Source organism: Papio anubis, chromosome 4 (genome assembly GCF_008728515.1).
Source record: "Papio anubis isolate 15944 chromosome 4, Panubis1.0, whole genome shotgun sequence".
NCBI classification, from domain to species: domain Eukaryota; kingdom Metazoa; phylum Chordata; class Mammalia; order Primates; family Cercopithecidae; genus Papio; species Papio anubis.
Window position 1 is genome coordinate 120,851,889 of NC_044979.1, and position 26,069 is coordinate 120,877,957.

At 41.1% G+C, this 26,069-nt stretch overlaps 1 protein-coding gene across 1 annotated transcript in view; it reads right to left on the reverse strand.

The window, feature by feature from the left end:
- COBL (cordon-bleu WH2 repeat protein) overlaps positions 1–26,069 on the reverse strand; it is a 299,738-nt gene that overhangs the window by 60,860 nt on the left and 212,809 nt on the right. The window contains 2 exon segments of the mRNA XM_031665428.1: positions 6,832–7,002; positions 8,939–9,077. Coding sequence (XP_031521288.1) covers positions 6,832–7,002; positions 8,939–9,077 — 310 coding nt within the window.

The window sequence follows — 26,069 nt, forward strand, 5'->3', positions numbered from 1 at the left end:
TTGTTTTGAAATAGGAAAAGTACTTAGTTTGGGCTCAAATTTGAGAATAAGGCATTAGGAGACTCTAATGAGGACTGGTCCCAATCTAAGGGGCATCAGCCAAATTCCTGTCCTACCTTCTCCAGTTCCATGCCCTCTGCTCAAGCAGCACATGGCTGTTCACCAAGCCAGCAGCCCTTAGTGAGCATCTGGTCCCCAAATGTAGAGATAGGATTATAGCCACCAAATATTTCAAGCTGTGCCACAAGTATTTCTAGATTCGCAGCTCCTCTGCTGGATCACTTGCTTACAATATAAATCATTCTTCTTATTATTTTTGCATTGATCAAACTCAAGATACTGTCTTCTAATTCAAAATAGAGAGTTCATTCCTCTCATTTTATTTCCCTGTTTTAGAGTTTCCTTAAAGTTCTTTAGAATTGGACACTTGGTCACAAATTTAAAATCAATTAGCTAGAAATAGTATCCCTTGTTGGGGGGTTGCTTAGAACAGGAGACAATGACCTATCTTCCCTTTATGCCTTTTGATCTTTTGTCAATTACCCTGTAAATGTATGCCCAAGGAAAGATTTATTTGCTCAAGCCTGTTGTAGACAAATGTGTAAGAAAATGACAGTCACTGAATATTTTCATTTTAAAAATGTAAAGTAAATAGGGAATCTGTAATTTGAGCTCCATATGCATTGATCTTTAAATCTCCAAGGTCTGCTAATTGAAATAGATAATTCATAACTTGTTAATAGCCTAATTATAATCGGCACTGCAAATCTTGTAAATAAACAATTCAATGCACTAAGGGAATAGGCTCCATTATGGTGATTCACAATGAAGGTTCAACTGAAATCAAATGTTGGCAGAAAGCAAGCTGATTAGAAAGTTATGAGGAAACATCCACATACACACAACTGTATTAGTTTAGACACGCACATAAAAGCATCTATGTACATGATTAGATATCTAAAGTTTAATGCAAAATCTTATTAATAAGAAAAAACATGATTAAAGACCACATACCAGGGAGCCATTCTTCCATTGTTCTTAAAACCATGCTGGGAAACGTCAAACACACACCAAAATCCTACTAGTAATGCCCTTTGTGACATGCGGCTTTGAGAGGTTACATAGCTTAATAGCCCTTCTCCTATATGTGTGGTATTTATCAACTCAGACTCTGCAAGTTGTCCTGACCATGACAGCCAGGAAGACATGGACAGCCTGGATCAGACAACAGAAATCTCAGTTCTACACAAGGTGACAGCAGGGAGCACGAGTTTGTTCTTTGGCCACACACACCTTCACACTTGCCCTATGTTGCCTTTAAAAAGGCTGCACTTTGTCCACCCTAAACTAACTTTGGAAGAGACAAGATTATGCTTTCTACAGCAGGAAGTAATTTCAAGTGAGATCCAGTATTCTTCAGATTCGTGTGATGAACACACCTCTTACTACAAAGATTATCAAGAAAGCAGTTGCCTTCATTCCTGAACACTGAATAGGCATATTCTACTGCTAGGAGCATTTACAATAGCTCCTCTGCTCTGGAAAAGCAGAAAATGAGAAGTGTAGGTGGAGGCTAGATTTGAAGTGGCCAGTTCTGCACTGAAATCATCCCTCAAGGAGGACGGTTCTTTGGTGACTTTTGACTTTCAGATGCTTGGCCTTACTGTTTTTGAACCAAATCCACCCACTTGCTCTTCAACATTGGCTCACCATCCTCTCTGTACCTACTCATCACACATCCTCCATGCTCCAGACTAAAATCAAACTGAAGGGTGCAACCCATGTGTAGTGCACACTGCTGGTTGTTCACATAGCATACATCACCCATACTTCCAAGTTAACAGAACTCCAGCATTGACCAGTGACTTCCAAGTACCTCAGAGAAAGCTGACCCCATCCACATCTACCAGGTGGGCCTGGCTCATCTAAGGTCTTTCTATTCTTGCCAAAGAATTGGGTCAGTGTATTACTCAACTGTAGTCAATGAAACATGAGAGGAACTTTTAGTAGGGGGTGGTTTCTGGGAAAGGTTTCCTTTCTCCTACAAAACTATTAAAAGAGATAGTCTGTCTTCCTCTTATGAAAATTCTAGTGTCTGGATATGATACTTGGAAGAGCCACAGACCCGTTGCTCCCAGTCTTGGGGAAAGCCGACCCCAAAGATGATACAGAGAAGAATTGGGATGAACCAAGATCCTTGACGACAACTTGGGCTTCAGATTCAACTAACACTGAATGCTACTCCACTCTGGGATCCCTGTTCCATGAGATAACATATTCCTTAACTGTTGAAGTAGGTTTGAGATGGGTTTTGCTTACTTGAAACTTGTTTTAGTTATCTATTGCTGCAGAACAAATTATCCCAAAACTTAGAGGCTTAAAACAATAAGCATCGACTATTCCATAGTTTCTGTGAGTCTAGAATCTGAGCATGGCTTTGCTGGACGCCTCTCACCAGGCTACAATCCAGGTGTCAATCAGGGCTATGGTCTCATCTGTAGGCTCTACTGGGGAAAGATCTGCCCCCAACTTCACTCAAGTGGCTGTTGGCAGGTTTCTAGGCTCATGATCAGTGGACAAAGGGCCTCAGTTCCTCACTGGCTGTTGGCTGAAGTCTCCCTCGGCTCCTTGCCATATGGGTCTCAATAGAGCAGCTCACAGCGTGGTGGCTGGCTTTCCTCAGAGTAAGCAAGTGAGAGAGGGTGCCCAAGATGGAGACCACAGTCCCTTTCAACCCTAAACTTGGATGTAAGAAGTGACATCCCACTACCTTTGTCATATTTGATTCCTTAGATAGGAGTCACTAAGTACAGTGCGCATTCATGGCAAGAGACTACAAGAGGCTAGGGGGTGAACACAGGAGGTGGGAATCACTAAGAGCCACTTCAGAGAGGCCAACACACAACTGAAGGCATCCCAGAAGCAAGGCCAGACCAAGAAACCACTCAAGAAGAAACCAAGGCTGGATGCTGAAATCCACGGAGATCTTCATATCTTTCTCAAGTATAACTGCAACAGGTCTTTGATACAGTGTTAACTCTTTTGAGGGGTGTCCTATAGACAGACCTAAAATGCTGGGTACTAGATGCCCTTTATCCTGGAAAACATGTTTAATGAAGCTGAACAGAATAGCATATTCCACCATAATTTGATACTTACAATTCACATGGTGAGATAAATTCTGGTATATTTCTTTAGTAAATTTATGCTATGTGTCAGGCACCAATCTGAAGGACGGATACAAATATGGATAAAACAGTTAAGCCTTCAAGTATCAACAGCTCGAACTAGTAGAGGAGGCACATAACAGGTGTGTGTAATACGGTATGGCGAGTACGGTAAAGGATAAACGCCTAGAGGGTAGTGGGAGGAATTCCCACTGGAGGGAGTGAGAGGCTTGCCAGAGACAGGTACCTGAGATGGCCTAAGGGCGTGCACAGAGAACTTGCACTGTGCAGCTGTGGCTTGAGCAGGCAGGGAGCTGAGAGCAATCTGCACACGGGCTCAGTGAGCTGCAGAGCTGGCTGCCGAGAGGTGGCCTCTTACAGCCACATACACCCGGGCAGGTGGTTGCTCCACCTCTTCTGAACTCTTGATACAAACCATGTATTTGTTCACAAGAATTCAGAAGCCCCACACATAAGTGGTACTGAACATCTGAGCACACAGTCTTCTCCATTTGGCCTTTGTTCCAGGTAAATGTGGTTTTCATGACTGAGTATTGAGTACTAACAACAGTTTCAGCATCAAAATGGGAGTGAGAGCTTCGTGCTTGGGCTGAGTTCCAGGCAGGCTGGCAGGAGGCTGGCTGTGGAAGAGAGGCTGGCAGTAGCCTATTGAGACCCCAGCAAAGTCATCAGGCCTGTGACTGGGTCAAGATCTTACAGAGGTCAGGGAGGAGACAGGGGAATGGCTGGAACAGAATGGCTCAGAGTTGAAGAGATAAAATAAAGGGTGAAGTTGTATAGGACCTATTTATGTCTTCTCCTCGCCTTCTTAAATCTGCGTACAAATTCATTATCCATTAGCTTTTTGAATCTTTTTATCTTATGAAGGTTAGTGGACACTAGTTTTCAAAAAAGTGTATTTCTCCTTTTTAACAGCCTAAGAGGAGTATACCATCTGCTGTAGAAATCACAATGGAGGTGAAAGCCACACTGTCCCCTGGGAGTCTCTGCAGCGGCAGGAGAGAAGTACAGGGTGATGGATGAAGCAAACACTGAGAGTCTGAGATCCCATAAACAGAAACCCCTCTATACCGCTTATGGGGGTAAGGCCTCCTGCCTCAGTTTCCCCATGGTGACTGTGCATACCCTACGAAGCAGTGAGAGAGCTTCTGTGAGATGCCTGGTGGACCGACTAGACCTCGTAGGTACTCAGGGTAAGCTCCCCTATAAACACAGTGTTTGTTATGTGAGGAACATACTTTTAAAACTGAACTCAAGAGGAGATAGGCAAGTGCTTATAGCTGGCATTAAAACGTCTCCACTGAGCTTCCACACAGCCAAAAATAGCCAGAAGTTTGCTCAGGAGCGCAGGGGTGAACACGGGCCACAGGGACGCACATTCACACCCAGCACTCAGGTGCCAACAGCCTGTGCCTCGCTGGGGATGGGTGGAAGGATCACCCAGATTTCAACATTTTGTAAAAAGATACAACAAATGAAAAGAAAAGATTCATTTTCCTTAACTTTTTTAAGTCCTGAAGGCAAGCTGCATTCTGCCTGCTTGGGCGGGGAATCCTGGTTTGTAAAGCCATAAACAATGGGCAGGCTGGTTCTGCTAATTAGCAACATAAAAGCTCGGAGGTGGATGCTTGAACTTGTGGTGCGCCGGCAGCCAAGAGCGCGGGCTGGAGCGGGGCAGGAGAGGGAGGGGAGACTCCGAGTCTCAAGAAGGGCAAGGCGCCTGGCTGGTCTGCAGGGGAGGGGGAACTGAAATTGGTGTACTCCATCTGATGCCTCCTTCGGCCTCCCTGTCCCAAACTCCTCTTCCCCCTACTCCATTGCTGTGGGTGTGAGAGGGGAAGAGGAGGGAGAAGGCGAATTATGATGCTGAGGGCAAAGGAAGCCCCAGGTGCATGGACCTGGGGGAATGAACCAGTATGGAGCTGGCAGAGGGCACAGGGAGGAAACAGAGCCACAAGGCAAGACGAAGGTGAGTCTGGTCTTCTCTTTGCCACTTCGTTCTCCTTCCGGCTCAGACCTGTCCGAAGGTCTAACGGCAGCGGGTGAGGAGGTTCCACAGCTCTGCAGAGATGCAGGATGAAGCCTGATGCCTCAAGCCTGACGCAGCCTTGGTAAGTACCCCTCCCACATCTTGTCGGCACATTGCCCCAGCAGATGCTGCATCTGCACAGTAAGCGCCCCCAACACACAGGGAACCCAGGAGGAATCGAGGGTCTGCAAGTTTGCACCCAGCTCTCCCATCCTGTGTAGGCTGCCACAGAGCCCTGGTGCTGGGCCCATTCTGTGATTGCCAACGGGCTGTACTTGGCTTTATAGCTTTCATCCAGCTATTTTTCCCTCACTTTTTCCCACAGGGAGGAGATTCTGTAGGTGAGGGCATCGGCCGCAGGAGAGAGCACCGACTCTTATGGCCTTGGTGTGTGGGGCTTAAAACCCACTGTCTTCGGAGATGAAATGGCTCTGGAGCCATCCACGCCACGGCTGCTGTCTTTCTGATTGATAAGCCTAACCGTTCCTTTTTGAATGCCCTAAAAAATTAATTTGCATTCGGAAGTATGTTGAATGTCAAGATGATCAAACGTATTTTAAGGGTGGAAAAGAGGTACTTGTGAAGAAAGATAAAATGAATCAGGATTATTTTGCCTAGAGAAATTCGATAAGTAATCCAACAATTATCTTCTTTACCCAGAAGCTGGCAGGCAGCTAATCATCATTTCGAAAGAAGACAGAAAAAGATAAAGCAGTCCAGTGGCAAAAAACGTATGAACTTCCTAACCAGAAGGCTGTGCACACTCATGTGGGCACCAGCAAGGCTCCCGGCTGCACGCACAGTGACATTGTGCTGCTCCGTGTACACAGCCCAGGATGGCGCTTGCTTTATCAGGAAGTTTCGCCGCACAGCTAAGACATACTGAAGCGGTCCAAACGCAGGCCCAATATGCCCATAATGCCACGGAGTATAGAGAGTAAGTGTATAAAACTATGCCTGTCTGGAGGTGGGAATGCTATCCCCACTTATTAAAGTCCAAAAGAACCCCAGGAAACAACAAGGAGAGCCTCATCTCAAACAGGGTGTGCCAGGAAACAGAAGCAAAGCAGGACTTTCATTCTGGCTATTAGTACACTCAAAGTGACCTGCTTCCCCTTCTCATACCTCAGTTTCCTTTTCCATAGAGAAGCAGTACTCATGCTTGGCCGCTCGCCACAGAGTTCCAAGGCTAACTTACGAAGGACGTCTTCCCAGCTCTCGAGTGCGACCTCTGCAGGTGTGCCCACAGCCCGCCTGAGTCAGCCCACCATCCAGATCACATGACGGCTGTGCCGGACAGCTGTCTCTCTCTACAGACACTCAGGTTCATTCTAGTATCAGAACACTGGCCCCTAGCTGACGTCCCTACAACCACAAGGTGTGTGTTTAGCTGAAGTCTGACCACAGATAGGCATGATTTCCTGGTTAAGCTCTCCAGAGTGCGTTCTCTGTGAAATCAGACACACTGCATTCAGCATTGGGAAACAAGAGCTGAGAAGGAAAGGCACACACATCCAAAGACAACAATGGAAAATCTGGAAACCCAGCCCCGACATCACAGTGCCCAGAGAGATGAACGGTCAACACAGTCAGAATGAAGCAAGAGGAACATACGTTTGGGTCTCTGGTCTGAGGCCTCGGTACCAGTGCCTTCCCCGGGAAAGCTGAGAGGCTCCACCACATCTGGGTCGGGAGGTGGGTAGGGCGGGGGTGGGGGGAGCACTAACTGGGGTGGACCCCGAGCAGTGCCTCTGGGAGGCTTTTGTGGCACCTGCCGTCCACCACCTATATGGAATCAATAGGGAGTTACTTCAGCAGGTTAAGCTAAGCCATCACTCACCCAGCACCAAATCCAACCTCACTGGGCACCAGATCCAGCCACACTCAACACCAGATCCAGCCACACCTAACACCGGATCCAGTCTTATCCAGCACCTAATCCATTCTCATCTGGCACCAACCACATCCAGCCACACTCACACTTTAACATTTTACATACATAGTGTTCTACCATTGGAGCAGTTTGGAAAGACATGCCTGGTTGCAATTTCTTTTTAACAGACACAACTACATAAATGCTGGGCTTGAAAACTATCCTTCAACACCCCCTACAGAGCTTTGTCAAGTTTAAAGGAACTCCTTTTATTCATGTTAGTCCTTTTCAGGTTCATAGATCTGTTTTTAGCCTATTCTTGTTGCTTTTCTAGAGTCACTGACCTATTCTGGCTAGATGAAGCATTCATTTAACTTATCTCCTGAGTCCATTTATACTTTTCAACCCCTTTGGTTGTTTAGGGTAATAGTTCTCCAAGTTTGTTTTGAAGAATGTCCTGAGTTATAGAGAGGGTGGGGATGTTGTGTCCCAAGCACATGGGACACAAGGACTCAAGCCTCCAGGACGGAGTCAGGGGGTCCTGCCCTGGGTTGAAGTGACTGGCCTAGGGATCAGCATGATCCAACTACATACAGCCATTTACAGTGGATGTCACTTAAGATTTAAACCAGGGGCTTTTGTCCCTTTACAAAACATGGGGAGAGAGCTTGGAAGGGAGAAGGGGGGCTCTTCATGAAATAGGAGAAAACCAGGTTTATTTTAATGATCCACTGACAATGTTTTCTTTCAATCCTTTGGGAAAGGGGATGAGGTGACATGCAATATAGGTTATTGCTTCTTAGGGTAACTGACTCCCAGGCTGAAATGCTAACACATTAAAAGTGGGGAACTGACTAAGGGGAAAGATGCTGACAAACTGCCATGGAGCTCTCACTAAAGGTCCAGAAACTGCCAAGGCAGCCACTTATCCTGGGCGGACTTTCCCTCCTGCAGCTGCAGACCTTAGGGCAAAGGCACAACGCGGGGCTGCCTGGGTGAGTTAAAGGGCATGGTGAATGGCCTGTGAGTGCTGGTGGCTTCGGCGTGAGCACTGACACAGGCCATTCTCGGGGCTCTCAGCTCAGGAGGGTGTGACTCCTAGGCTGCCATTTTCCAGCCACTCTCTGAAAGAGCCATTTCTGTTCCTACATAAGTGAAATAACAAATGTTGAATGATTTAAAAATAAAATGAACCCCTGACTCCCCTGGACCCGGAGAGCGCCATCATTCAGCTTCTCTCCACCTCGCCTGTAGCACGAGGGGTGGGCGATGATGATCTAATAGGTCTCTTTCTGCCCATAGATAGTATGAGTCTATCTTCTTTCCTCTGGGCTCTCTTTTTCTCAAAGAAGATCAGGGTCTTTGCTAAATGTGTACCAGGAAATATAAGTGAAGATCAGTTTCAAACAGGATAGTCTAAAAATTACTGAGCTGATGTCAACTTGTCTATATATCACCTGTGGCCTCAGATCTCTTTGAAATGCCAGATGTCCTTCAAAGCAGCTTCCACGATGTCACCTTAGGAACTTCTCCTTTTGTCATCAGAGACACATCACACACTCACACTCACAGGCTTTCCATTTTCACCCTCTCCGGGCTCCTACAACCATTTCCCTGCTTCCACCGTCCCCCACCTCCTAAATACTCACATAATGTCCACGAAATACTGCTAGTAAGATATGAAGTGAACTTGCAATTATTTCTTTCCAGCCCTTCTTTCTTTAGCATTAATATTTTTTGAGTTAATGCCATTATGGATGAGGCCACTGCAGGAAATCACATCAGAGGTGACATTCCAGGACACAGCAAGCATCCCTGCATGCAGACAGCAGGCCAAGCCTCACTCACCCATTGTGCTCTTCCTGTTCTCCTCCTTATCCTCAGTGCGGTTGGGGATCAGGGGACTCGGTGGTGGTGGCTGTGGTGGAGGGGGAGCTGGCGCTCGTCGCTTCTTCTTCTGTAAATCAATCTGTGACCCTAGAGATACCTATGAAGTATAAAGAAAGAAAGGCAGGCAGTGTCAGGGTGACTGTGCTGGGGCAGGACCTGCACGCGGAAGGTGGTGCTCCAAGAAGGTTGTTAGATGGCCAGTTCCCTTTCCAGGTCCTCCCATGCAGGCAGGGGAGGTCGTGAGGCGAGAGACCAGCAGATGTCCAAGGAGTGGCCTGGAGGTAGCACAGTGTTTGTTGCTCATAGACACCCCAAAGACCCCTATGAGCAGGGAGCTCATATTTTCTAAGGACTCCAGGCAAGTCTGGAGGGTTGGTAAACTTCCGTGTCACACAAGAGAAGGAGACCCATAGCCCTTCATTAAATGTAAGAAGAACAATTTCCTCTGGAACAGGATGGGCTGCCGTGAACTGTGATCACACAGAGAAGAGCTGATGGGTTCAGCTCAGACCTCACCCTGACCTGACTTAGGTTTGCTTCCCTGACTGCATGTTCATGTTCCAGAGCAGCCACAGCCAAGACTATCTAATGGTCCACAGGTGGACACATCTTGACCCAGAATCGCAATGAAGTTTCTTAGTATATGGGATATTAGATCAATGTATGGACATTAGCACCCCAACCACAGCAGAAATCCATCTCCTGCTCACAGCCTTGAACAGTGAAAGACACACAGCTTCTAAAGGCAGCTCATGAATACTGGGCAGGTCTAATTGCTGAACGTGAAATCTGTGTTGTCTGTAAAATTGAATTCACTAATTCCATTTCTTTGTTTCCGAAGGACTACATAATCCTACTCTCCTCTCCTCATTAGGGTGAAAGTTTTTATTCATTCACTCTCATTGATTAAAATTCATTTAAAGAACGTTGTGTGTAGAGCAGTGCTGAGTATACGCAAAGAATGGGCCGAGCATGGTGGTGGGCACTTGTAGTCCCAGCTACTCAAGAGGCTGATGCAGGAGAGTTGCTTGAACCCGGGAAGCGGAGATTGCAGTGAGCCGTGAGCCGAGATCACACCACTGCACTCCAGCCTTGGTGATGGAGCAAGACTGGGTCTCAGAAAAAAGAAAAGAAAACAAAAAAAGGAAAGAATGAATATGATGACTATCATATGATGAGAGCTGTCCTGCTCTGGAGCAGCTCAGAGCCAAGTCTGCACCTCCAGTCCAAGTACTTCCTGGCCTCCCAAGGGCCCGTCACAGGAATGGTGCCTGCAACACCCCACGTCTGCCACTGCAACTCTGACCTTGGTGCTCTCTGGTTTATTAACTCATGCTTGCACCATGTATACCACGTATACAGGAGACAGAAAGGGGGAGAGAGACAATGAGAGGGGGGGAGAGAGAGAGAGAGCGCACGTGTGTGTGTGTGTGTGTGTGTGTGTGTAAAAAGTATCCTTTTAGGCTGGGTGCGCTGGCTCATGCCTGTAATCCCAGCACTTTGGGAGGCCGAGGTGGGTGGCTCACGAGGTCAGGAGATCAAGACCATCCTGGCTAATATGGTGAAACCCTGTCTCTAATAAAAATACAAAAAAAAAAAAAAAATTAGCCGGGCATGGTGGCGGGCACCTATAGTCTCAGTTATTCAGGAGGCTGAGGCAGGAGAATGGTGTGAACCCAGGAGGCAGAGCTTGCAGTGAGCCGAAATCGCGCCACTGCACTGCAACCTGGACGACTGAGCAAGACTCCGTCTCAAAAAAAAAAAAAAAAGGCTCCTTTTAATTTTTATCAGTAACACACATTTATTGGAAAAAAAAGTTAAAAAATATATATAAAAGGAAGAACATAATCACTTTATTAATACTCAAACTACTAACAATTGGCATGCTTTTCTAGTCTATTTTTTCTTCTAAAAATAATTTTTTCTTTTCTTCTGTTACAGTATAACCTCCTATACCTCTAAAATTCTGTAATAAATTTTACATAAAACATGGACATAACAGAAAGTAAATAACCCCACAAAGCTGAGTCAAAAAACAAGCAATTTCTTGTCCACCACCCCCTCTCCAGCAGTAACCACTTCACACTGTTTTTTTGGTATTTATTCCATTTTTCTAAATAAGAAGCTTATTGTACTGTTTCTTGATTTTTCCATGTTAGGTATTAGCATCCTACTCCAGAAGACGAGGATTTGATTCTTTGAGAGAGACACACACACACACACACACACACACACACACTCTCACACACACACACACACAGACACACACAGACTCACACACACACACATAAACAGACTCACACAGACACAGACACACACACACACACTCTCACACACACATACACAGACTCATACTTTTCCTCTCCATTTTCCAAAAAATTATAGCAAAAGATCTAAATTAATATTTACTATTTAGTGATACATATTTACTTATAGTAGGCATCAAAATTATGAAAAATAGAAGTTCTCTTCAGCAGGAATTTTCTCCTGCTGAGATGTATAATGTATATCATAATTAAAATTTCTAAACTACCTTTTTGCTTTCCCTGAACTTGATAAGTGATTTGTTTTCTAGCTTTTTTTCTTTTTTTTTTTTATTATTATACTTTAAGTTCTAGGGTACATACGCACATCTTAATTGCATTTCCTGGAAATTCCCTTTCCCTCTATTCAATTCTGATCCTTGTTTCCTGGATATTCCACCTGTTTTGTGTGGGGTTTTCTTTCTTTTTTTTTTTTTTTGAGTCAGAGTCTCACTCTGTCGCCCAGGTTGAAGTGCAGTGGTGTGATCTCGGGTTCCAGTGATTTTCCTGCCTCAGCCTCCTGAGTAGCTGGGACTACAGGCACTGCCACCACGCCGGGCTAATTTTTGTATTTTTAGTGGAGATGGGGTTTTGCCATGTTGGCCAGGCTGGTCTTGAACTCCTGGGCTCCAGTGATCTGCCCGCCTCAGCCTCCCAAATTGATGGGATTACAGATGTGAGCCACTGTGCTGGGCCCCGCCTGTTTTTGTGTGTTTGTTTGTTTTTGTTTTTAATTCACTGTATCTTAGTGGCACCCAGTTTCCAGCAACTTTCTGACACAAGATGCGTATGAGGAAGATTTTTGAGACCTTCAAACTGTGAGAATGTTTTTATTCTACTATACTGGACAGTCAGTATAGATGCCTACAGGAACCTATGATGAAAAGAACTGTCCCTCAAAATGCTAAGCCATTACTCCACTCACTGTCTCCTAGTTTGGAACTGCTCAGCTGAGACACCTGGATCCAGAGTGGGGCTCAATCTTCTGCATGGTATCTGCTTTTCCTCTGCAGGCTCAGGGGATTCTTTCTTACTCCTTCCTGCTCGGAAGTTTCATGATGATGAGTGCTGGGTGGGGCTCTTTTCATTCATTGTCTGGGGCATTCACTGACCCCTGCAATCTGAATATCCTTAATTCTGCAGAATTTGTTACTGTTATTCTTTTCAACTTTTCCTTTCCTCTATTTCTTTCTCTCTGGGATTTCAATTAATTGAACACTAAGGATTCTAATTCAATTGTCTTTTTTTTTTTTTTCTTGAGTACTCTTGCCTAAATTTTTTCTGATTTTCCCCCTTTTCTTAGAAATTTTCTCCATTGTAAGACTCATGAGTTTTTAAATTTCTGTTACTGGTTTTTTTTTTCTTTTAAATTTCCAAGAGCCCCTTCTTGTTATGGATTTAAAATATAGCATCATGGTCTTGTTTCCTGGATACCATAGCTTCTCTTTCCTCTTGGAAACTATGCTTTATATCTTTTTCAAGAACACATTTTAATTTCCATTTTCTTCAGCCATATGCATCACACTTTCCTCCAGGGTCCTTTCTGCTCTCTGTCTTGGCCTCTGTTTATCAGATTTTGACTGTTCCTCAAATTCGTGGCTGATTGTTTATAATATGTGTGTTTCTGTGTCTAGGGTCTGTTCATACACTAATGGGATTCCCAGTGGGGATCTGGGCAGAAATGCGGTAGCTGAGAGATCCCCAGATATTCATACATGCAGGACTGTCTGCTAGCTCAGCCATCATCCACACAGGGGAAGCCCAGCTCCTGCCTGAGGGAAGTTAGGCCTTCCCGAGTGCCCTGGTGAGAAGGCCTTGAAGCTCTCCTGTGGCATGTGGGTTTTCGCTCATCCCTGTGTTGGTGCAGACTCGGTTGTGCCTGATGTCCTGGAGTCAGAGTCTCTTAGTTCTACCACTGCAGGGGGTGGCAGTGCAGACATCTGGTTGTGGTGGGCAGGGAGTGGTATGGAGGTCTTACTGTTTCACATGCAGGTATTCAGCCATTCCTTCATCATCAGCTCGTTCCGTGGTCATGTGCGGAGAAACATGTGCCCCAAATTCCTGAGTTGTCCTAGGATCTGGCATCTTCTGCTGGGCCTCTTTCACCCAGCAGTCAAGTTTTAGGTTCTTCTGCTTTGCTAGGTATTTACCACAATCAGAATACACTGCAGGCTGGGCGCAGGGACCCACGCCTGCAATCCCACCACTCTGGGAGGCCAAGGCAGGTGGATCGCTTGAGGTGAGGAGTTTGAGACCAGTCTGGCCAACACGGCAAAACCTCGTCTCTACCGAATATATAAAAATTAGTCAGGCGTGGTGGTGGGCACCTATAATCCCAGCTACCCAGGAGGTTGAGGCAGGAGAATCATTTGAACCTGGGAGGTGGAGGTTGCAGTGAGCTGAGATCATGCCACTGCATTCCAGCCTGGGCAACAGAGACTCCGTCTCAAAAACAACAACAACAACAACAACGACAAAAACAAAACACTGCAGTCCCAAAGTGTCTACTGAAAACTGTCATCAGCTGCCAATGCTTCTCTCCTCTTTGTCACAGTGAAGTAATACTTTTTTTTTTTAGTGGAGTTTCAGAGGGAGAGACATAGATTTGTTTTGTTAGCCATATATTTTCCCATAGTTTTTCAGCTTTATTAAGAAACAAACAAGTAAACATTGTGTGTGTATGGTATACAATTGATCTGATATACATGTCTAGAGTGAAATAATCACATCAGCTAATTAACATATCTATCACTTCACATAATTACCATTTTCTTTTTTTTTTCTTTGTGGTAAAAACACTTAATATCAACCCTCTTAGCGGAATTTCAAGTGTTTTTTAATGGCTGCCTAGTACTCCACAGAATTGATGAGCCATAATTAACTAAATTAGCCCCTTTGCCTTTATCTAAATATTGAAATTATTTGGTTTTGGCAATAACAGATGAAACTTCTTAAAATGCTCTGTAATTTGATCTTTTCCCCACATTTCTTTTTCTCTATTTTTTGAGTTTTTAATAAATCCATTTACTAAAACTCCTCAGGTACAGAACACATAAAATTCAGTGAAGAGACAAGATTCTAAAATTACTATCCCAATTTTAAGACTCCTTGTCATGAAGAAGTGATGTTGACTAGATAGCAGAAAAGGAAGCCCCACACCTCAGTTTCCCCACAAAGACATCAACTTAACAGCAATTTGTAATCCAGAAGCTTTTATGAGAACTCCAGAAACCAGTTAAGAAGGCACAGGACCATAGGCAAGTTTAATGCCAAGAATGGCTATGCTGAAATGGGTAAGAAAAGCCATTTCACCTCAACTGTGACAGCCCTTCCCTTAAGCCAGTATGGCTCAGTGTGTGCAGGAGAAAAAGCCCAATTCATGGCTTTTCCCTTGGGAAGAAAAGAGAAGAATGGAATGTACGTCTAACATTCCAGCTTTTCAGGGGGGCTGCCTGAGGGACTAGTTTATGTCTCGACTGACTGGGAGCACTGACGGGAAACTGGCACACTCTGAATGCCTGGGAGCCACTGAGAAAAAAGGAGCTCAGAGGCTGGTTGCAACAGCGGAGATCTGCCAGTGCCACAGGCAGAGGCCAGCACAGCTCAGTGCAATCAAGAGAAAGCACCCAGCTCACCGGTTATCCCTTGGGAAGAAGTAAGTAAAAAAGTACACGCAATGTTCTGGATTTGTGGGGAGGCTTATTCAAGGGACTGGTTTCTGTCTCAGTTGACTAGGAATATAGACAAAACTGAAACACTTTGGATGGCTGAAGGTTTTAGAAAACTAGAGAGCTCAGAGGCTGGCAGCAGTGCCAGAAAATCTGCAGTACCATAGACAGATGCAAGAGAGAGCAAGAGATTACAAGCTCATAAAGAAGAAATCAGCAAATCTTCTAATTGGAAAATATACCAACAAGCCCAGGGAAGATGGATCTCCAGAAAAGGGTTGAGAGGCCCCAAGAATCTCTAGCTGAGCTGACTGACGTGGTATTACACTGTAAGAAACCAGTCTGTAAAGGCTGGAAGACGTGGCTATTTGTTCAAATGCACAAATTACATTAAAAAATAACAAGGTACATGAAGAAACAGGGAAACATGGTCCAATTAAAGGAAAAAAAAATAAACATCTAGAGAGAGAAATAACAAATAAATGGAAATCTATGGCCAGAAAAGACTTAAAAAAATTAAAGTTCAGTGCACTACAAGAGAATACTACAAGAGAGACAGCTAAACAAAATCAGCAAAGCTATGCATGAACAGAATCATATCAATAAAGAGACAGAAACTATAAAAAACAGACGTTCTGAAGCTGAAAAATAAAATAACTGAACTAAAAAGTTCACTGGAGGAGTCCAGTAGCAGGCTGTATTAAGAAGAAGAGGAAATAATCAATGAACTAAAAGACAGGTCACTTGAAATTATTGAGTAAAGGAATAAAAAAAAAATTCAAAAAGTGAACACAGCCTTAGGGACTTTATGGGACAATGCCAAAGGGATGAAAATATGCATTATGGGGATCAGAGAAGAAAAGAGAGAGAGAAAGGGGCAGATAGCTGATCTGGAGAAATAATATCTGACAATTCTCCAAATTGGAGGAAGGAAATAGACATACACAATTTTAAAAGCTCAAAGGGCTCCAACTAGAATAAACCCAAAGAGGACCATACCACAGTTCATGAAAATCAAGCTATCAATAGTCAAAGACAAAAAAAGAAACTTGAAAACAGCAAGAGAAATTGGTTCATCACATGCAAGGGAGTCTTATAATATTACCAGTAGGCTTCTCAGGAAAAACTTTACAAGCCAGAAGGGGGTGGAATGACATATTCAAAGTGCTAAAAACGGAGAAAAAAACCCCCACCTGCCAACCAAGAATACTTAAACACTTCCAACCAAGAAGAGTTTATCTCAGGGGTCTCCAACCCCGGGGCCACACACCAGTACCAATCTGTAGCTTGTTAGGAACCAGGCTGCACAGCAAAAGGTGAGTGGTAAGTGAACAAGCATTACTGCCCAAGGTCCGCCTCACATCAGATGAACGGCCATGTTAGATTCTCTTAGGAGCACAAACCCTATTGTGAACTGAGCATGCACAGGATCTAGATTGTGCACTCCTTATGGGAATCTAATGTCTGATGATCTGAGGTGGAACAGTTTTGTCCCAAAACCATTCCTGCCCCACTGGTCCATGGAAAAACTGTCTTCCACAAAACTGGTCCCTGGTGCCAAAAATGATGGGGACTACTGCTTTATCTGGCAAAACTATATTTCAAAAGTGAAGTCGACTCATTCAAGAAATCAATGCCCAGGCCAATGTCATAGAGCTTCCCCCTATGTTTCCTTCTAGTAGCTTTATAGTTGCAGGCCTTACATTTAACTTTTTAAAAACCATTTTAAGTAGATTTTTGTATATGGCATGAGATAAGCCTCCAATTTCATTTTTCCATATGTGGATATCAAATTTTCCTAACATCATTTATTGAAGAGACTGTTCTTTCCCCATTGTCTGTTCTTGATACCTTTGTCAAAAATCAATTGACCATAAACACTTGGGTTTATTTCTGGGCTTTCTGTACTGTTCCATTGGTTGATATGTCTGTTTTTTAGCCAGTACCATGCTGTAGTCAAACCTATTGACTACAATAGCATTACATTTCAAAATCAGGGAGTGTGACGCCTCCACCTTTGTTCTTTTTGCTCAAGATTTGGAGTCTTTTCTGGTTCCATAGTAATTTAAGAATTGTTTTTTCTATTTCTCTGAAAAAAGACATTGGAATTTTGATAAAAATTGCAATAAATTTGTAGGATCACTTTGGGTAGTATGGACATTTTAACAATATTAATTATTTTAATCCATGAACATGAAATATCTTCCCATTTTTTGTGCCCTTTCCAACTTTTCAGCAACGCTGTATAGTTTTCAGTGTACAGATCTTTCACCTCCTTGTTTCAATTAACAAATACAAAAAGTCATAAATAGGAATGCATTAAACTAACTAGCTCCTGCATAGCAAAGAAAACAATGAACAGAGTGAAGAGACAATCCACGGATTTGTTAGAAAATATTTGCAAACCATATAGCTGATAAAAGGCTAATATCCAAAATATGTAAGCAACTGAAACTCAATAGCAAAAATCTAAATAACTGAATTAAAAAGTGGGCAAACAATGTGAACAGACATTTTGCAAAAAAAAAAGGGATACAAATGACCAACATACATATGAAAAAATGCTCAACATCTCTAATCATATGAGAAATGCAAAGTAAAATCTACAGTGAGGTATCACTTCATACTTGTTAGAATGGCTATGATAAAAAAAAAAGATGAATGAACCCTTGTGTATTGTTGGTGAAAATGTAAATTAGTACAGCCATTTTGGAAAATAGGTTGAAGGTTCCCCAAAAAACTAAAAATAGAACTACCATGGGATCCAACCATCTCCACCTCTGAGTACTATCCAAAAAAATTGAAATCAGTACATCAAAAGACATCTGCACTTCTATGTTCATTTCAACATTATTACCAATAGCCACAGCAGGGCTGTATGAGCCAACTATCCCCACAGCAGGGCACAGTGGCTCACACCTGTAATCCCAGCACTTTGGGAGGTTGAGCAGGGAGATCTCTTGAAGCCAAGAGTTTGAGACCAGCCTGGGCAACACTGCAAGACCCTGTCACTACAAACTGTTTTTTAAAGTTTAGCCAGGTATGGTAGCATGTGCCTGTAATTTCAGCTACTGAGGAGGTTGAGTCAGGAGGATTGCCTGAGCTCAGGGACTGAAGACTGCAGTAAGCCATGATGACATCACTGCATTTCAGCCTGGATGATGGCAAGAGTCCCTGTCACCAAAAAAAAAAAAAAGTATAGTCAAGATATGGAATGACCCTGTGGCAATCAACAGATAAATGGATAAAGAAATTGTTATATATATAACATATATCTATTACTTATATATTTATATTACATATATATGTAATACTACACAGCCTTTAAAAAGAAGAAAATTCTGTGATTTGTGACATCATGGATGGAACTAGAGGACATTATGCTAAGTAAACTAAGATAGCACAAAAAGACAAATACTGTATGTTCTTACTTACATGTGGAATCTAAAACAGTTGATCTCATAGAAACATAACAGAAAGGGGGTAACCAGAAGCTGAGGAGTAGAGGGAGGGATAGGAAAAGAGGAGACATTGGTTAAAGGGTGTCAAGTTTCAGTTAAACTGGAGGAATAAGTTTCAGTGCCCTGCATGGTGAGCACAGTTAATAACAATGTGTTGTATATCCCATAATTGCTTAAAGAATATAATTTTAATAATCCCACCACAAAAAATAAGTTAGTGAGGTAATATATATACCTTAATTAACTTGACTATTTTGACAATGAGTACATAGATTAAAAATCACATATACCCCATAAATATATACAATTATTATTTATCAATTAAAAGTAAATAAATTTTAAAAATAAAGGAGAAATAAAGACCATGCTAGACAAATAAAAGCTAATGAAGCTGATCACCTCCAGGCCTGTTTTACAGGAATTGGTAAAGGAAGTCTGTCAAGTTGAAATGAAAGGACGCTAGTTAGCAACATGAAAGCATACGAATAAAGTTACTCTCTGATGGAGTAACTATATAGACAAATACATAATCCTGGAATATAATATGCTTACAATAGTGTGTAAATAATTTCTAATTCTGATAGAGAATTAAAAAAATAAAAGCGTAAAAATAAAAGCATAAAACTATGTTAATAAATACAAAGTATGAAAATATGTACTTTGTGGCATCAAAATATGATGTGTATAGGGTGAAATGTAAAGGAAAACAGCTTTTGTATGTTACTGAAGTTAAATTGTTATCAATTTAAAATAGACTGTTACAAGATTTTTATGTAATCCTCCTGATAAACACAAAGAAAATACCTACAAAAGATGCACAGAAGAAATGAAAAGGAATCAAAGTATGTGTATTAGTCTGTTCTCATGCTGCTAATTAATAAAGGCATACCAAAGAATTGCCAATTTATAAAGGAAGGAGGTTTAATTAGCTCACAGTTCCACATGGGTGGGGAGGCCTCACAATCATGGTGGAAGGTGAATGAGGAGTAAAATCACGTCTTACATGGCAGCAGGCAAAGACAGCATGTGCAGGGGAACTCCCCTTCAAAAAACCATCAGATCTCATGAGACTTATTCACTATCATGAGAACAGCAAGAGAAAGATCCACCACCATGATTCAATGACTTCCCATTGGGTCCCTTTCATGACATGTGGGAATTATGGGAGCTAAAATTGAACATGAGATTTGAGTGGGGGACACAGCCAAACCATATTAGTGTGTAACTACAAACGTCAACAAAATACAAAGGAGAGTGCCAACAGAATAAAAGAAAAACAAAACTACAAGATATACAGAAACCAATTAATGAAATAGTAACAAGTCCTTCTCCATTAGTAATTTCTTAAATGTAAATGGATGAAACTCCCCAATCAAAATATATAATCCAAAATATATAATCAAAATATTTAATCCATTAATGGCTGGATGGGCTAAAACACAAGATCCAACTATACACTGTCTTATCTACCGTAGGATAAGGATTACAAATAGGCTGAAGTGTGCTGAGTAAAAAGATATCTTTGGTAAAATGAAACTAAAGAGCGGAATATGGCCATAATTACATCAGATAAAATAGATTTCAAATCAAAAACTGCCATGAAACAAAGAAGGAGCTTATATAGTGATAAACGACTCTCTCAATTAGGAAGTGATGCAACAACGGTAAATATATGTGCATCTACTAAAGAAGTGGACAAATATATAAAGCAAACACTTAATAAGGAATACCTGAAAGTAGAAATAGACAGAAACACAATTAAAGTAGGATATTTCTTTTTTTTTTTTTTTTTTTGAGACGGAGTCTCTGCCTGCCGCCCGGTGGCTGGAGTGCAGTGGCCAGTCTCGCCTGCAGCCTCCCTGGTTTACGCTTATTCTCTGCCTCAGCCTCCTGAAGAAGCTGGGACTGCTGGTGCTCACCACCGCCTCGCTAAGGCTTTTTGTATTTTTTAGTAGAGATGGGGTTTCCATGCAAAGTAGATATTTCAATGCTCCACTTTCAATAAGGAATAGATTAACCAGAGAGAAGATCCATAGGTAATAGAGGACTTGAACAACAATCTAGACCAATGGGATCTAACAGATACCTATCTCTGTCTCTTTCTCTATCTCTTATGTTATATAGAACATTCTCTAAGATAGATTACATTTAAAGTCACAAAAGAAGTCTTAACAAAATTAAAAAGATTAAAATCATATCAAGTATGTTTTCTGACTATAAATAATGGAATGAAGCTAGAAATCAATAGTAAAAGGAAAACTGAAAAAGTCACAAATATGTGCAAACTGAGTAATACAATCTTGAACAACCAACAGTTCAAAGAAGAAATCACAAGGGTAGTCAGAAAATATATTGAGACAAATGAAAATAAAACCATAATATACCAAAACTCATGGGATTCAGGTAAAGCAATTCTAAGAAGAAAGCTTGTAATAATAAACACCTATATGAGAAACAAAGAAAGAGCTCATCAGCAATATGACTTTACACCTCAGGAAACTAAAAGAACAAATTAAACTAAAATTTAATAGAAAGATTAAAGCAGAAATAAATGAAATAGAAAATAGAAAAAGAAAAACATAACAGAACTTTGGTTAAAATATTAACAGAATTTCAGTTTTTTTAAAAGATCAACAAAATTTACAACCCTTAGCTACACTAAGTAAAAAATGAAAGAAGACTCATATTTCAAAAATTAGAAACAAAAGAAGAGACATTACAAGTGATGCCACAGAGACAAAAAGGATCATAGGAGGCTATTGTGAATAATTACACACCAACCAATTGGATAACCTGGAAGAAATGGATAGATTTTTACAAACATATATCCTACCAAGACTGAGTTATAAAGAAATAAAAATTCTGGACATAACCTATAAGTAGTAAGGAAACTGAATCAGTAACCAAAAACCTTCCAACAAAGAAAAGCCCACAACCAGATGGCTTCAATGGAGAATTCTACCAAATACTTAAACAACAAATACAAATTCTTTTCAAAATCTTTCCAAACATTGATGAGGAGGAAGACTTCTAGACTCATTTTATGATGCCAGCAGACCCTGACACCAAAAATAAGACAAAGATAGTACAAGAAAATTACAGACCAGTATCCCTAATGAAACATCATTGGTATAAAAATTCTCAACCAAGTACTAACAAACAGAATTCAACATCACAATAAAAGGATTACACACTACAACCACACAGAATTTATTCCTGGAAGGTAAGAATGCTTCAATATAAAAACATCAATTAATGTAATATACCACAGTGAAAGACAAAAACCATACAAAACTCAACACCCTTTTATGATTAAAAAAACACTCAACAACTAGGAATCAAAGGAAATTACCTAAACTTAACAAAGTCCACACATAAAAATCCCACAGCTGACATCATACTCAATTGTGAAAAACTGAAAGCTTTCCTTTTAAGATGAGGAAGAAGGAAAGGATACTCTCTTTTCGCATTTTTATTGAAAAGAGTGCTGGGAGTCCTAGCCATAACAATTAGGCAAGAAAAAGAAATATAAGGCATCTAAATTGAAAAAGGAAGAAGTGAAATTATTCCTTTTGCATATACATGATTTTATATGTAGAAAATCCTAAAGATTTGACAAAAATGCTGTTAGAACTAATACATAAGCTAGCAAAGTTGCAGGATACAAAATCAATTCCAAAAAATCAGTTTTGTTTTTATACACTAACAATAAACAATCTAAAAAGGAAATTAAGAAAATAATCTAATTTGCAGTTGCATTAAAAATAACAAAATACTTAGAAATAAGCTTAATCAGGACGGGTGCAGTGGCTCACACCTGTAATCCCAGCACTTTGGGAGGCTGAGGTGGGTGGATCACGACGTCAGGAGATCGAGACCATCCTGGCTAACACAGTGAAATCCCGTCTCTACTAAAAATCCAAAAAATTAGCAGGGCATGGTGGCGGGCAACTGTAGTCCCAGCTACTTGGGAGGCTGAGGTGGGAGAATGCTGTGGACCTTGCAGTGAGCCAAGATTGGCCACTGCACTCCAGCCTGGGTGACAGAGTGAGACTCTGTCTCAAAGAAAAAAAAAAAAAGCAATAAGCTTAATCAAGGAGATAAAAGAGGCTTGCAAACTGAAAACTACATAACATTGCTGAAATTAGAGAAGACACAATAAATATTTTCATGTAACATTTAATAATGTTAAAATATCCATACTACCCAAAGCAATCTACAGATTCAAAGCAATCACTCTCAAAATCCCAATAGCATTTTCTTTTCTTTTCTTTTTAAGAAATAGGAAAAACAAATCTTAATGGGCATGATGGAATCTCAGTACTCCAAATAAACAAAGCAATTCTGAGGGGAAGAAAAAAATAAAAGAGCTGAAAGCCTCACACTTTCTGGTTTCAAAACATATTACAAAGCTACTATAATCAAAACAATATGGTACTGACATAGAGCACAATGTATAAACCAAAGAAACAGAATAAGGAGCTAAAAAATAAACTTTCAGGTATATAATCAAAAGATCTTTGATAAAGGTGTTAGCACAATGTGGAAAAGATAGTTTCTTGAACAAATGGTGTTTGGAAAATGCCAAATACTCAAATACAAAAGAATGAAGATGGGCCCTTACCTTTAACCATATAAAAAAATTAACTCAAAATGGATTAAACATCCAAATGTAAAACCTGAAATTATAAAGTTCCTACAAGAAAACATAGAGGGAAATCTTTATGACATTCTATTTGGCAATGGTTTCTTAGATATGGCATGAAAAGTACAGACAACAAAAGCAACAATAGACAAATGGAACTATATCATACTTAAAAGCTATTGTGCAACAAAGGAAACAATCAACAGAGTGAAGAGGGAACCTATAGAATGAGAGAAAATATCTGTAAACCATGTCTGAAAAGGGGTTAATGTATAGAATATATAAAGAACATCAACTCAACAATGACAACAAGCAAATAATCCGATTTACAAACAGGCAAATAATTTGAAGAGACGTTTATCCAAGGAAGATATACAAATGGCCACAAAGCATATGAAAAGATGCTCAACATCACTAATCATCTGGGAAATGCAAATCAAAATCACAATAAGACATCACCTCACTTCCATTAGGATGGCCACTATCAAAAAAAAAGGGAAAAGAAAACAAATGTTGGTGAGGATGCGGATAAATTGGAATTCTTATGCATTGTTGGTAGGAATGTGGAATGATACAAGTACTATGGAATAAGTATAAAGTTTCTCAAAACCTTAAAAATAGAATTACCACATAATCTAGCAATCCCACTTCTGGGTATACATCCAAAAGAACAGCAAACAGAATTTCAGAGATATGTTCTTGTTCACAGCAGCACAGTCCACAATAACCAAGAGGTAGAAGCAACATAAATATCTATTGATGGATGAATGCATAAAGAAAATGTAGTCTATACACAGAATGGAACATTATCAAGGAAATTCTGACACATGCTGTAACTTAGAGAAACTCTGAAAAGATTATGCTAAGTGAAATAAGCCAGTCACAAAAAGACAAATAATGTATAATTACATTTACATGAGCTATATAAAGTAGTCAAACTTTAGAAAGTAGAATGGTGGTTGCCAGGAGCTTGAGTGAGGGGGAAAAGATTAATTATTTTTCAATGGGTATAAAATTTCAGTTATGCAATATGAAAAAGTTCTAGTGATCTGTTGCACAACAAGGTGCCTATACTAAATATTATACTTAAAAATGATTAAGATTATACATTTCATGCTATGTGGTGTTTTTTTGTTTTTAACCACAATAATAATAAAGAGTCCTTGTCATCTGGTTAGCTCACATTTGGTTTGTGATAATATCACCAGAATTCTTTCAAATAAATGGATATAAAACCTTTCCATTTTTCTGTTAATACCTACTTATCACTCTAGTCTAATGTTCTAACTTGTAAGACTTTTCTAGGCCTAGAGGCTGGTGTGATGTGGTGTTCTAGTCTTTTAGAAGCTCTGGCTCGACCTTATACTTGAGTATTGAAGTGTTCTTAGGAAGAGATGAGATGTCTGGCCTTGCCACCACCTCTACTGTGATAACCCTGCCTACAATTTCCATCCTATTTGTTGATAACACTGAAAGCCATAACACCTTGGCTTTGGTTACTAGACTTCTTCCTTCAGAGTTGACATCAATCTATTAACTAATGGTGATTGTTCAAATGTTATAGGTTTGCACACGCATTATTTTCTAGTCTCTATTTCTCATTCTCTCCTTAAAATATTGAGAGACTTTGTTAAATGCCATGATTTAACTTACTCCTTCAGTTAACTAGCAAGGAGCTGCTGAGTCCTTACTTTGTGATAGGAACTATAGTGGATTCAAAGATGTAAAACGTTCCTGACCTCAAGCTGTTCAAAGTCTAATGTATGAGAGATAATTCTATAGCATTCACACAATCTACTAGGTTGGAAACACTACCAAAAACTATCATTTGCATCCTACTTGGGGACTTGCTTTGTTCTATGAATCCACATTGGTTAGCTGAAGCCCTCTAAGCTCTCACTGATGGCTGTGTAATAACAACATATTCCAGAATTTTCTTAAGGGTCCACATTAAGCTGAAGGTAATTAATTAGAAGAGGTGCAGGTTCTGTTTCATTGCTGGGCGCAGTGGCTCACATCGGTAATCCCAGCACTTTGTGAGGCCGAGGCAGGCGGATCACCTGAGGTCAGGAGTTTGAGACCAGCCTGACCAACATGGTGAAACCCCATCTCTACTAAAAAAAAATTAGCTAGGCATGATGGCCCACACCTGTAGTCCCAGCTACTCGAGAGGCTGAGGCACAAGAATCACTTGAACACAGGCAGCAGAGGTTGCAGTGAGCTGAGATCCTTCCACTGCACTCCAGCCTGGGTGACACAGTGAGACTCAGTTTTCAATAACAACAACAAAAAAAGCAGCAGCTCTTTTTCGAATTGTTTACCCAACTTGAAAAAGCAATTTCACCTGTTGAAAGACGGTTTTGGCTCACTCATTGTTACATGATTTGGAGAAGCATTAAACTCCTTGAGGCTTTGCCAAAATTGCCAAGCTTTGCCTCTGGAAGTTCTTCTCCCAAAGTTAATAACATCTATTCAACAAACAATTATCGAATACCATGTATTTCCCAGTCATGGTGCTACTCCTGGTAAATTAAGATAACATGCTTGAAGAATGTCTGGCAAAGTCAGAGACCCTTCAATAAACACAAGGTCTAATGGGAGTTTGTGTTGGTTTAAGGTGCTTAAAAAAAGGATTCTGGTAGATATATTTAGAGACTTCAAGCAAACATTAAAGCTGTCAGCCACAAATATTTATTAAACATTTACTCAGGGTGTTAATTGTCTCATATGACTCAAATCCCCCCAAAGGGAGGTAATTTACTGTTTCTATTTTATAAAGGAAGAAACTGAAGATTACGAAAGATAACTTGTCCAAGGTCATACAAGTAATAAGTGAGCAGAGTGAGGATTTAGCTTTGGTTTGGGTTGGGAGCAGGCCCCCCAAAATCTGACCATAAACTGGCCCCAAAACTGGCCATAAACAGAATCTCTGCAGCACTGTGACATGTTCATGATGGCCATAACGCCCATGCTGGAAAATTGTGGATTTATGGAAATGAGGGCAAGGAACAC